The following is a 14,059-nucleotide window of genomic DNA, read 5'->3' on the forward strand; positions in this document are numbered from 1 at the left end:
CAGTGTAACGCAGAGAGGGAACTGTGGCAGGCAAAGTCAATGTTAGACTCAAGTAAGTGGGGGCTCAAGGGTGTTGGGGCTCTCACCCTGCTTATCTGAGCTGCCCAGGTTGTGGAGATTGAGGCCTGGGAGAACTCTGGCAGCCATGGAGCCATTACTAAATTCAGACTCATACCTGGCAATCTCTTCTTCCCCAGCAAGACCGTGAAGGAGTGCTACCAGGACCAGCCACTCCCAATGCCCCCCCCCAGCCCTATGCCCCCAGGAGCCAAGAGGGGAGTTCTTTTTGAACAGTTACTGCATGCTAGGACAACCAAGGACTGCAAGAGCTGAAGATGAGTTCATGCACTAGGGACGCATACTGGTTCCCCTGCTAGTGGCCCCACAAACTGCCCAAGCCACACAGCGGTCACTCACTGGTATTTTGGACCTTATTCCCTATGGAGGGATACCTTGCTCAGCCTAGATACAGTGGGGACGGCCTTGGTCCTGAGTGATTGACTTTCTTGACTCCCTGTGGGAGGCCTCACCCTCTCTGAGGAGTGGATGGGGAGGTGGGGTGGGGGAAAGGCGTGGTGGGGGGAGGCAGGACAGAAGAAGGGAAGGGAGAAGGAACTAGGATTGGTATGTATGTAAAATACGATTGTTTTAAAAGAAATCAAATTAAATAAAAATTTCAAAAAGAGTTGAAAAGGAAGCCACAGCGGAAGCCAAGACTCAGAGGCTGCTCTTCCTCAAGGGGACACTCCCACCAGAAGCCTTTTCTTTGAGGGCGCCTGGAGTTGCCAAAAGACAGCAAAAGGCGAACACGCCACCTGCTGGCTCTGGAGCGCAAGGTCGGAGCGGTCTGGTTCGCCACCTGGTGGCCATTTGAGGACTCGCATTCTGCTCCTAGTCTGGCAAGAAGATTCCCCAGTAACTCCCACCTTAGCAACCGGGAAAGCAGCCTTGGTCAAGCCAGCTCTGCAGCCTCCGGGGACTCCAGGGACTGAAAGGGAGGGAGGGTGAGGGAGGGAGGAAGGAAGGAAGGGAGGAAGGGAGGAAGGGAGGAAGGGAGGAAGGGAGGAAGGAAGGGGTAATTGAGAAGTTTGTACCACCTCTCATGAAGTTACTTCTGTTCCGAGTTTCCCTTTGGTTCATCTTTTCATGTCCTGATCCAGGTAAGTAGCCAGTGTCCCATGGATATCTATAGAACTTCTAGGCACCCTCCATCCCCATCATGTGCCCTTGGCCGGGGGCAGTCTTCAGTGAATTTGGATGTGAGGTGCTTTGCCACATCTCACTACACTAATGAAGCTTGGGACACATCAGACCACAACCCCCCAAGTGCTGGTCTGGGATTTCACCCCGGTGTTTCCCGTGTTTCCCCTGGTTCTGCTCATGCATGGTCAATTCCATGGCCTGAGGTAGATCTTCACGGACTAGAGGAGTTAAGGATTTAATCTTTGTGGAGAGAAGGGGAAAGACCAGAGAGACCCTAACCCTCCTGAGATGCAGCTAGAATCTAAGACAGAACAGTGAGCCCTTCAAGCCCAGTGCCTTGGTTCCCTGTAGCACCAGGCACCATTGCAGGACTTGGAGATGCAGTCTTAGTGCCTTTCCATCAACCTTCACATAAGAAAACTAGGACTTGTGCCTCTCCCAATCTCCCAGCCAGTCCTGTGCCACCTGCATTGTCCTCTTCTTGGTCCTCAGAAACTGCTTAGAGACAGAAGTGAGTTGGGATACGGAGGGGACCCCCAGAGAGGCTGATGGAGGGATGGGTGACAAGAAAGGGATACTGTGGAGGCATTTCAGGACGTGCTAGTGATCACTAGCCTACGGGGAAGAGGGGGGAAGGCATACAGCAGAGTCCAGGGCTCTGGTGCCAGCTGTCCACCCCACTGTCCATGGATGAAGGACACTCCCTCTGACATTTCTAGACATGCACACACCATACTGGCCAAAGACAGACTGTAAAGGAAGTAACTCGCCAGGACGTGTGGGTGGGGCACCTACTCCAGGTCAGCCCCTCCAGGGCAGCTCTGGAGTGTCTCCACCAGTGGGTGACAATCCATCCACTCCTGCAGGGGGCGACACTGTCACCAGGCAGTTCTCTCAGGTGGCGTCACCCACAAGTTAAGGGGTGAGACAAGTGTTCTGCTAGATCTGGCCATGAAGACTTCTCTCAGGTGACCGCTCCACAGTCAGGTGATGTCAGCAAACCAGGCTGGGCAGGCTCTAGTGCATCCGTGCACTCATTTGGGGAAGCAGGGTACTCGGATACACTTTGGCTGTTCAGAGGAGGCTGGCGCCAATTGGGAAGATTTTAACTTCCTGTGAAGTACAAATGCCAAGAACAGAGGTCTATTTACTTTTTTCTTCCTGTCACAAGAAAGAGGTGACATCATCAGGTTGTTTGGCACCTTTCTAAGGTGCAGACAGGGAAAATGGAGAGGACCTCCACTCCTGTGTACCAGTGTCCTATGTACCGGCTTCTGAAGGATCTCAACATTGAACTCAGCCCTCATACAGGCTTTGTTTCCTAAGCCCCGGGACGTCAGATGGCAGGTTATGGTGTTTTAACTGTAGCGTACCACAAACAAGGTGGGGGAACCTGCAGGGCCTGTGTCTGTCGCTTCAGAGCTACCCGCATCCTCACTTTTGCAAAAAGTGAAAATTCCCTTTTGCAAAAAACAGCATGAGCGTTTTGTAGGCACGTAGGAGCCTGTTCTGCATTAATTTGAAGGCGATGAACACGATCTCCATGCCGACGATGATATAAATGGAGAAGAAGAGGAAGAAGTGGGGGTGACTGAGCTTGATGTCCCCGAACCCAATGGTGGTCAGTGTGACGAAGCAGAAGTAGAAAGCGTCCTCGAATCCCAGCTCTGTCTCCCAGAAGGGGAGGACGGCAGCTGCACAGGAGATGTAGGCGAAGATGACCAGGGCGATAACGGGGAGAGGGATGTCCAGCCTCTCCACCTGCTGGCCTACTTCATCCAGGTTGCTAAGGATAGAACAGGACAGTCGCCCCAGTGCCAGCTCAGGGCATGAACTGCTCCTCTCTACGGGCTGCTTGGGTAGTTGTAGCTTGTCCTGATTGTCTCGGACGACCAGTCTCTCAAACAGCTCCACATTGCAGCTTGGAGATGCAGGCTCCCCGTATGGCTGGGGGTCTAGGAACTCGCCCGCACCAGCACTGACGACAATCTGAGGGATGGTTTCCTCCGTGGGTTTGCTGTCCTGCTGCCTCCTGCAGAACAGGCTGGAGCACCATTGAGAGGGAGCATGGGGGAGGCAAAGGAGAGCCTGGAACCGACTGTAAGCCCTGGATAAGACGGTGGCTAGGATGTCTCCGATGTCTGTGAGGACCAGGAACATCAAAGGGATTCCGAAGAGAGCATAGAGCATGCACAGGAACTTGCCGAGCCTGGTGATGGGGTACATGTCTCCATAACCTGAGAAACAAGACAGAGCCTGGTGTTGATACCAGTCTCCCAGCATCCCCCAGGGGCTCAAAAGAGACCTGCTGTTTCTCCTCCTGGACGTGAAACTTTACACGGTAAGAATATTCATCCTGGACTGGGTGCAGAACTCGGGGAAAGCTTTGCTTAGTGGGCATAAGGCTTCAACCGCCAGTGCCAAAAACAAACATAAATGAATAAATAAATATTCATCTCAAAGCATCTGCGTGTGTGTCTGGCATGTATCTTGATCAAGGGACAGGGCAAGAAGAGAGACAACTCTTATCCTGACTGAAAATATCTGTGGCAGGGGACGTACTGGGGATGGCACAATCGCCCTTCATTTTGTTAGTGATGGTTATTTCGTTGTGCCCCATGTGCACCCTCGAGGCAGGGCTCACTCGCCTGGAGGGGCACTGGTGGGAGGCGGTCATTTCCACTTCATCTTGCCTAAGGTGCTGGCTTCCACGAAGCCACCTTTGTCCTTTCCAAGGGTCCTGGACCTCTTGGTGCATTTGTTTTTATATAAGACATTTATTTTATGCCTCTGGTGTGGACGGTAGTGGGCATTGTATCAGGGACCATAGAAAGGAGATAAAGTTACCACCGAGTCGCCAAGCTGCGAAGTTTCAGGGGAGAGAGCTACGTGTGTTTGTAAGTGGCGGTGAGGATGCTCTCCGCAGGCAGCACTCACAGTGACCTCAGTGCGCAGCCCGGCTCTGAACTTAGCAGGCCCCTACTTGGCCACTACTCACATCTTTGCACTTCAGGTTAGAGGGGGCTGGTTGGTCATGCTCCTAAGTGACTAGCTGGGCAGATCCTGCCAGGCTGGGACCCGGGACCCCATAGGCTAGTAAACATGATGCCCGAGAGCTAACATCCTCTTGCTGAACGCCTTCCTGGAGAGGTGTTCTCGTAATTTACAAATGGGGAAACTGAGGCAAGGGGCGATGAAGGAGCTTGGCCCAGCCCGTACATGTAATAAGTAGTGGAAGCTGGGAATCTAGCTCACAAGGTTCCTCAGACCTCAGCACTGCTTGTCGACTTGGGACAGGACTCTCAACTAGTAAGAATGGGTTGACCAGTGCCCATCAGGGCCTGCTTTTCTGTGGCTTCCATGCTGCCCTCCCTTCCCAGGAGCTGGGCCAGCGGCCCCTCAGCGTGGACCACTGCAGCTTTCAGAGCTGTTGACAAGCTGAGGGAAAAGCTTTGCTGGGTATGTTTGTATTTAATCTTTGACTAATATAGAAAAATGCATCAATTATGTAAATTAAATTGAAAGCGAGTCTTAGCAAGCTGAGAGCACCGGTCTCCTCTCGGCTTAAGGCCCCCTGCTGGAAACTTGGCCTCCCAAGGCAGACAGACTGTGGGATGGCCATCTCACCAGGATCCTAGGGACCCCCCTGAGTTCTCATCAGACCCCTTTCATCTGTTGAGTGCTGCACACCCCACCGGCTGGGGCCAACCACGTGGCAGCAGGGTTAGTTAGCTCCGTGGATGCGTTCCTTCAGGGAGTAGTTACTGCGTGCTTAGGGAACCCACGAAGGACACACGTGCAACACAAGCTCTCTGAGTTTCTAGAGCAGGGGAAGCAGATGTCAATCAAATACCCACCAAAAGGACTATTAATATTTGAGATGAGGTGCCATCACAGGAAGGGAGAGAACAAATTATTATAAACAATTATTATAAACAATAGAAACGAAAATTATTACAAATGTGGTTAAAACAAAGGCTTCCTTCCATTCAGGATTTAGGCTCAGGAAAGATTTCTTGGTTAGGTGACTTGAATGCAGGCTGTCACAGGGGCTGTTCTCATTTACTCTTGCTGCTGTGATACAAGACGGACCAAAACCTACTCGGGGAGGAAAGGGTTTGTGTGGCTTATAGGTTACAGTTCATCGTTGAGGGAAGCCAGAGCAGGAACTCGAGGCAGGGACCTAGAGGCAGAAACTGGAGCAGACATCATAGTGGATCCCTGCTTATAGCTTGTTCCCCTGCTCTTGTTCAACTGTTTCTCACACGGGCCAGGCCCGGCTACCCAAGGACGGTACTGCCCATAGTGGGCCTCCTACATCAATATAGTTTACAATTAATCATCAAGAAGATGTCCCCTAAACATGCCCTGAGTCAAGTTAAGGGAATCCCTTAACTGAGGCACCTTTTCCCAGGTGTGCAAGTTGACAGTCAAGATGAGCTAACTCAGGGGCCAGAGCGTGGCCAGGCGAAGCAGCAGCATTGGTGTGGGCAATGCTCCTGTAGCCGATTCATACAGCCAAGTAGTTTGTGCACCGCACATGAGCCAAGGGTGTGGCAGGGAGCTGGAATCCAGCCTGCCATGCACGCACCAAGCTCCTGGCTCGGGACTCTATGTCTCCCTAGAGAGGATTTTAAATTTTAACCAAAGTGTATCCAGAGTAAAGCTGTCACTATATACGAAGAGTCAAGGAAGGCCAGTGTGATGGTTGAATAAGAATAATGCCCACCCTCCCCAAGGCTGGAGAGATGGCTCAAAGGTTAAGAGTGCTGCCTACTCTTCCAGAGGTCCTGAGTTCAATTCCCAGCACCCACATGCTTGTTCCCAGTCATCTGCAATGAGATCTGGTGCCCTCTTCTGGCTTTTAGGCATACATGCAGACAGAATACTGTATATAAAATAAATAAATTTTTAAAAAGAAATAAAAAATAGCCCCATAGGCTTATCTATTTGAATGCCTAGGCACCAGGGACTGGAACTCTTTGATAGGATTAGAAGGATTGGGAGATGTGGCTTTGTTGGAGGAAGTGTGTCACTAGGGGTGGACTTTGATGTTTCAAACGCCCCTGTCAAGCCCAGGCTTTCTCTCCCTGCTGCTTGAGGATCAGGATGTAGAACTCTCAGCTACTTCTCCAGTACCATGTCTGCCTGCCTCCACGCTCTCTTCCATGACGATAATGGACTACACCTCTGAACTGTAAGCCAACCCCAATTAAATGCTGTCTTTTTTGAAGAGTTGCCTTGGTCACAGTGTCTCTGCAGCAATAGAACAGTAATTGAGACAGCCAGTGTGGCCAGTGGGCATGGATAGGGGAGGGCAGTGAGGTGAGGCTGGGGAGGTGAGGGATCTAAGGGCTCAAAGAAACGAGTACCTAGGGGTGTAAGAAAGGTACTGAGACAGGAAGACAGGGCTGGCTTGTCCGAACCCTCACTGAAAAGGTGGAATTCTGGCAGAGAGCCCACTAGGAGGTGTTTGGCAGAATTCAGGAACCCAGAGGAGAGGAAATGCCATGGAGGAAACTGGACACCTCACTCTGATTCACGAGCTCCGTGGCCTGGTCTAAGGGACTTGATCATTTGCTGCCTCGATTTCATTGGGTACAAAAGCAAAGGGCCTGAAATCACACCTCAAATCTCAGCTGCTTGGGAGGCTGAGGCAGGAGGTTAGAAAGTTCAAAGCTGCCTCTGAGCTTGGTGCACCAGCCAAGAGTCCTATCCCAAGTTTTATGTGGGCCCCAGACTCATAGCCCTTAGGGATGTCACAGGCCATGAGCAAGTCCCCCACACATGAAACACCTCATTTTCCAGATAAGGTACAAGCCCCCTGTTCTCAGGAGTTTCCGGAAGCTCACAGCTGACTCCTTAGAAGCAACTGCCTCCTCAACCCAGGCCTCCAGGGTCAGGGCCTAGAGTTAAATTTATTTCGATTTAAAAGATCAGATCAAATATTGCTTGTGCAATCAGTAAAGTGCTTTTTAGAATTAAAATCCCCTGCCCAGCAGACTTACGGCTATCTCCATTACCGCCCACATTTAATGTACAGTAGACGGATAAGGCTGTGACCTGTTGAGGTGACTGACACAGCTATGTCCCTCGAGAGCCGGCACCTTTTACTCCAAGAGCTTGCCCATCGATATGTCCAACCCAAGGTGGGCTTCCGGAGACCCTCCGAGTGAGATGTGTTACGGTCCAGAAGATCCGCTACATTCCAGAAAAGATCCCTGGGAAGCAGGTCTCAGAGGGCACACAGCCCCAACAGAGAGAATGAACTAACTCTCCCAATTACCGAATGCTGAAATGCAGAATGGAAAACTATCACTTCCTATAATGCATCCCTTATTCCGATACAATCACTCCACAGCACTTAGCCTGCCAAGGATTTAATAGCCCCTGCACTTCCCTTCCTGATGCCAGGAGCTGAGCCAGGTGAGAACTGAACGGCCTCAGACACAGGTATCACTTTCTTAGCCTCGGGGCCAGGTGTCTTCTGGGTGAGCTGGACAGGCAGGGCTGAAGCAGGGGTGCAGAGGAACCCCCAGCAACGGTCACCCCACCATCCTCCTTCAGGGCACTTCTAGCCACAGGCTTCTCTACTAGACTCATACAAAGGGTAGCGGTTTGGGTTTTCCTGAGATTTGAACCAAGCCAATGCATTTCAACTGCATCGGTGATGGGAGGCCTGGAGGGCTCCTACAGAAACCTGGGCCTGGATTCTGATAGGTCTGGGGCAGGACCCACAGGGGTTCGTGTAAGATAGGGAGATTATGCAGAGCAGCTAGGCTGAGAGTTTGCGTGGGAAATGTCTCCACTGCTTATCAAGGGGGCAGGGATGAGGCTTAGTTGGTTAGGGTACTTGTCTAGCACATACAATGGCTCAGTCCTCACACCACATGGCCACAGTGGCACTGCTCTTAGTCATAGAACTTGGGAGGTGGAGGTGAGACTATTGGAAGTTCAAGGTTTGTCAAGGGGAGTTCTAGACTGGATAAAGCCAGTGGTTCTCAACTTGCGGACCCCTTTTGGGGGTTGAATGACCCTTTCACACTGGTTGCCAAAGTCACAGATAACATAGATGTTTACATTATGATTCACAACAATAGCAAAATTACAGTTACGAAGTAGCAACAAAAATAATTTTATGGTCAGGATCACCATAATCTGAAGAGCTGTGTTAAAGGATCGAGCGTTAGGCAGGTTGGGAGTCACCGGGTGAAGGCAAATTGCAGACCATACTTGATAGAACTGAGCGTGAATTTGCATTCCTCACAAGCTCTTGCCAGGCTAACTTGAACCTGCCCTCATTCCTAAAGTCCTCTCAACTGGCCTAGGACATAAGAGTCCAAGTCTCCCTATGGCCCCTGGAGCCTAGAAGGGCTCCCAAGACTGTTCTCCCAGAGTCTTAAGGTCCTACAGGGGATACTAAGGCTGGCGTTTTACAGGGATCATTTTTCTTGCCTGGAAGCCTCCTCTCTCTGATCTGTCAGACTTCAGCTCACAGGTCACGTTCACAAGGAAGCCCTTACCCCTCTCAGGACAAGTCAGGGCCCATCCCATGTGTCTCACCTGCCCCTGTCTCAGATGTTCCTCTTGCATGGTTTTTAGCATGGGTGCTTATTGGTCCCTCTCTTTCCTCTCTGTCCCTCAGATAAGAGGCTTCCCTGGGGAGGAGCACCCAACCTGTTCCCATGTGTTAGGAACACGAGTGGTTTACAGAGAGAGGCAGTAGAGAGGGCTCAAGCGTACATGACTGAGTCTCGGGTTCTCCATCTGGATATGGGATGACAACTGAACCTGTCTGGTCTGGGCACAGAGGAACAATATATATGAGGTTAGGGCTGGAGGCAGTGTTCAGTCGTGGAGTACTTGCTACACACACACACACACACACACACACACACACACACACACACCACAGAAACTAGGGCATCTTAATTGCAGCTATGCATATATGGGGCAGTGGGAAGAAACAGGCACAGCAGCGGAAAGACCAGGTCCCCATTCCCGGTTCCTGTGCCCTCCATCATTCAGGATGCTGGCCTTTGTGTGGCCTCTGAGAAGAGCAAGCATGGCTTTGAGGGTTCTCAGAACCCATCTTTAGATGAGAGGCTGATCATGGTGCAGAGACAGTCCTCACCCTTCCCGGGTTCTAGAGGAGCCCCCTCTGGGTGACTGCTGCACTTTCCTCAGCCTGGAGATTGGGACCATGAACTAGCCAAGCACAAGGACAAGACACAGCCAGCTCTGTCCGCTCTGGGAGTTCTGCCCTCCTCAGGGCCACTGTGTACTCCAGGCTCCCATAGGGCGGCTCAGGGATCGTAGTTATCCTGCAGACCTCACAGGACCACAAGGTCAGGGTCGCACCTCTGAAGGAACGTTACTAGACCAAGTCTCAAAGTCCGTTCGTGGGCACCAATTCCACTCACTGGATGACCTTGGCCTCTGACCTCTGACCTTACCTCTCTGGGCTCAGAATGTGGGGCTCATATGGCCCCATTCCCTGGGCCTGCCTGAGCATTGGAGAGCAGCTGGACATGGCTGGGTTGTGTAATATTGTTTGTGGCCGTGGAGAGCACAATGCAGTGTTCAGATCCTGGTGCTGGGGCTCTTGGCTTCCCTCCATTTCTACACCACAGCCATTTCTCTTCTGTAGCTCTGGTCACTCCTGGCAAGTCTCCTGCCACCTAGACGCCATGAGCCTAAAGCCCATTCCCCTCCAGTCCCAGCCCTCACAGCAGCCAGCTCCAAGTCCACCTTTTCAGCAGACCTGGGCATCTCCTTCTGGAGGCACCATTGGGAGTCACTTCCATCAGCCAGGCATCCAGGTCTCCCTCTCTAGACCCATCCTCCCCTCTCCTTGGCTTGCCCATCCTGTCCATCAAAGCCAAAATCCCCAGTGCCAGCGGGGAGTTCTTCACCCCCACCCTGATCATCCTTCAGGCTGCCTTTCCTGCCCCCCTCCCATCTCATAGCCGCTGTTCTGACTTGGGTGGTTGCCCACCTGGACTCCTGAAGGAGCCTCTGGGGAGCCACTTTCTGTCCTTGTCTCAGGGAGACTGAGTCACCAATTTCTTCCCTGCCAGGAGTCGGTTGAACAAGGCCCTCCCTGTCCTAAGGGCATGATCTGGCCTCAATCTCTCTCTTCTTCATCCCTTACAGTCCCAGGCATTTGTGCTGTTCTCTGGCCTTCGATTGGCTCTGTGGGGTCTGGAACGCCCTTGTTATTCCCACCTACCCCCACCTCTCTGCCCTCCTACCCGCAGGCCTTTAGAATATTCTCACTGTTGGGTGCACCAGTTCAAGGCTGATCCAGCCACCTTCCTTCTCTACTTTCAGGAACCACGGTCGTTGTCCCGCACAGACCCCTTCTTCACCTGTGAGCATGCCTAAGCTGCCCGGAAACCTATAGGCTGGAGCCGTGTCTGCCCTGTTTCCAGATAGCACAGGCGTGCATGGTGGGCCAACCGCTTTACTCAGGAGCACTCAGTCAAGGGTCCAAGAAGGACCACAGCATGGCCTGTGCCTTGCTCATCTGGGCCCATGCCCAGGAACGGGGCTACAACCACCCATGCTGTCTTTTGAGTTGTCTTCCACCCCTGGGGCCTATGGACCAGTAAGGGCTCCCCTTCCTGCTGCACCCCTGTACTAGAAACAGCTCCCATCTCCCAAGGTAGGCACGCCACCACTCCTCCCTGTATTAGATAAAAGGAATGTCTCAGCACACCTGCCAGCAGGTACCCGTGTCCTTCCCAGGCAAGCAGTTGTTGTTAGCCGCAGGGCAAGCACTTACCCACTGTGCTGAACACCGTGCAGCAGAAAAAGAGAGCGCTCAGGAAGGACCAGTCCTCGGGCGCCTTGAACCACTGGGGCTTCATCCGCTGCAGATGCTCACACAGGTCCTTCCTGTTGCCGTCCACCACTGGGAAGAGACCAGAGTGATAAAAGGGGGTCTGCCTGCCAGACAGTCCTGCCCAGTGAGAGCTCAAGGGCCAGCACCACCCCACCCCATTGTCCCAACAATGCCCAGCCATCAAAGCCCTCCTTAAAAATGCTTCCCCTGCGTATGGAGTCGAAGAGACTGGATAGTCCCAGCGGGGGCCTGGGTGTGACGTGAGCTCAGCAGCCTTAGAGGGTTCCTTCCTTCTTCCATGGACTCAAACTGACTTTTTTTTTTCCTTTGAGAGAGGGCCCAGGCTGACCTCCAATGCTATAATCAACAAAGATAACCTTGAATTTCTGGTCATCCTAACTCCAACTCCCAAGAGTCAGGATTACAGACATGGTTCCTCACGGCTGGTTTATGTGGTGCTGAGGATCGAATCCAGGGCTTTATGCATGCTAGCCAAATACCACTGACTGAGCTACAGCCTTTGAAGACTTCTTAACATTTGAATCATTTCTTCCATGTTCCATTTTGTTTGTTTTGTTGTTGTTTGGGTCTTTGGGGTTTTGTTGCTGTTGTTATTTTTTGAGATAAGGTCTTGCAACGTACCCTTGGTTGGCCGAGAACTTGCTACATAGGACAGGCTATCCTCAGATGGTACCAGTCCTCCCATCACATTATAGTCACGCAGCACCATGCCCAGCCTTCTTTATTAGTTTTAAAGAGGAATAAAAGCCTCTGCCATCTCCATCCTGGAACTCCAAACTAGAAGGGCTTTCGGCAAACCAGGCTGTGGTGAGAAACCTGCAAGACACTGAGCCTATAGGCTTGGTGAGCACCCTGAGCTCCCGGCTTCAGGCTGAGGCTGTCTCTTGGGATGGGAAGCCTTGGTCCCTGGGCTAAGAGGATGGCACAGAGTCTGGCCACAGGGAAAGTCACCACCCACTTGAATTAAATGGCCCCAGTCTGAGAATCCAGACTCTGGGTGCTAGCCTCTCCCTGACTACTTCTTATATGTCTAGACAAAAGGCTACTTTCTGAGTCTCAGTTTTCCCCATTTGCAAATCAGTTCAGCCTGGTGGTTAGAATCTCAGACTCATGGGTCGCCTGAATGGAATTTCTATCTTGTTTTCCTTGTACGTGAACTTTGAAAATTACGTAACTTTCCAGGGCAAGAGAAGATAGGAGATTAAAGATATAATCAACAGAACATGAGAAAAATAAAAGAGAATTAAAGATAAATAAAAAATTAGGCTCCAACAACCGGGAGGGGGAGAAGAGGGCTTGAGAGCCTGCCCCGTTCTGCATGTGGCCCCGTATGGCCTCTGCATGCTGCTGCTCCCAGGTGGGGACATGGTTTGCGAACAAGTCTTGATAGCTGGGGCTGACTGGAAGTTGGCCCAGGAAGTCAGAGTCCTGCTTGGTGGAGGATGTTTGCATCTTTGTCTTAGAGACATTTCTACTCAGTGGCCAGGCAGATGCTGAGGTGCTATTGGCATAATTGGGGCTGTCATAAGACCCCCATTTGTAGCAACTTCAGGGTCCCTGACCCAGCCCACACCTCAGATTCACCCAGGAAATCTATCTAAAGTCTACATTTCCAAGCTTCCTCCCACATCCACACAATTGGAATCTCAAAGCTGGGCTGGAGGGATTTGTAAAGGGGTCCTGGACATGGAGTGGAGTGTGCTACAAAGTCTTGGTCTAATGCCACAATGCATTTTCTTGCTTAATCCTGCCCAGGCCCCCTTATCTTATCCCTATTTTTATAAACTAGAAACTGAGTCCCTGGCATCCAGACTCACTCTGGCCAAACCAAGGGATGTAACAGAAATGATACCTGTTGAGCATCTTCTGCCTTGCAGAGGACTCATGCCTCTCATCTCTGCCTTCCCAGGGGTCCTCACTATTGGCAGATCTCAGATAGGGGTCCCCTTCTCTTCAGGAGACTAACAAGGGAGGACCCTGCTGCTGCTGTAGATCTCATAAACTAAGCTAAAACAACAACCTGGCCTTTGTCACCCCAGCCTTGGACCCCACCCCCACAAGCCCACTACAAACAGACTCTGAAATAGGAATCAGCTTGTTCATTTCCGGGATGCATGCCCGGGTAGGATGGTTCCCTGAAGTCTCAAAGTTGAAGCCTGCACCACTCATCCTGCCCATCCCGCAAAATCTCCAGTGACCCATCCTCCCCTATGCCCTGGGGGCTGGGTGGGGCTGGTGGGAGCCTGAGGCACAGGGAAGGGGAAGCTGGACCCTAAGAGCACCTGCTTAAAGCTTACTTTCCCCATTGCACCCCTGTTCATTTCCCAGCTGCCCAGAGAAAAGTGACCCCACCCCCAAGCCCACTACAAACAGACTTTGAAATAGGAACCAACTGGGAGGAGGTTAGAGGTGAGCTGCTCACAGCCTCCTGCCAGGGTAGCTGCGAGACTGGAACCTCTCAGGCACCTACCTGTCCTGTTACATTTCAGGATGCTGCACAGCTTGTCCAGGAACTTCTTCAACTCAGGGTTCTCCTCTGCCTCTGGGTCAGAGCGGCCCTCGACTGCAGAGAAGAGAGCGGCACCCACCAGTGCATAGGTCACCAGGCAGCAGAGGAAACAGAAGCCAGGCAGAAGCTTGCCCAGGGCCTCGGGACAGCATCTCCTGGCTTTCCCCAGCACCTCACGGCAGCATCCCCTGGCCTCAGGTGGCTCCTCAGCTTCCATCCTCTTGGACCAGCTCAGGGAAGGACAGGAGGCCTTTGTGGAGAAGCCGGAGGCAACCAGCCTGGGCCTAGAGGAAGAGGGTGGGAGTGGCCGGAGAATGGCCAGGCTCCAGCCCTAAGTGGATAGTGCATGAGTTTCCCAGAGGACCCTGGAAGCAGCCGGAACCCATCATGTTCGGCTCATCCAGATAACTGGGATGGCGCCCCTGCTAGCGCCCCAAATTGCTATTGATCCACCTGACCAGCGCCAGAGCTGCTGGAGG

General features: G+C 52.1%; 1 protein-coding gene across 1 annotated transcript; it reads right to left on the reverse strand.

The window, feature by feature from the left end:
• Positions 1 to 2,637: 2,637 nt before the first annotated feature.
• Kcnk18 (potassium two pore domain channel subfamily K member 18) lies at positions 2,638 to 13,797 on the reverse strand. Its single transcript, XM_041661272.1, has 3 exons — positions 13,542 to 13,797; positions 10,991 to 11,119; positions 2,638 to 3,440 (listed from the first exon to the last, which is right to left on the reverse strand). Exons 1-3 carry the CDS (start codon positions 13,795 to 13,797, stop codon positions 2,638 to 2,640), a joined length of 1,188 nt encoding a protein of 395 aa, XP_041517206.1.
• Positions 13,798 to 14,059: the final 262 nt, after the last annotated feature.

Source organism: Microtus oregoni, unplaced genomic scaffold (assembly GCF_018167655.1).
Source record: "Microtus oregoni isolate MIOR12 unplaced genomic scaffold, Mior012 000012F_ref0000307, whole genome shotgun sequence".
Taxonomy (NCBI): domain Eukaryota; kingdom Metazoa; phylum Chordata; class Mammalia; order Rodentia; family Cricetidae; genus Microtus; species Microtus oregoni.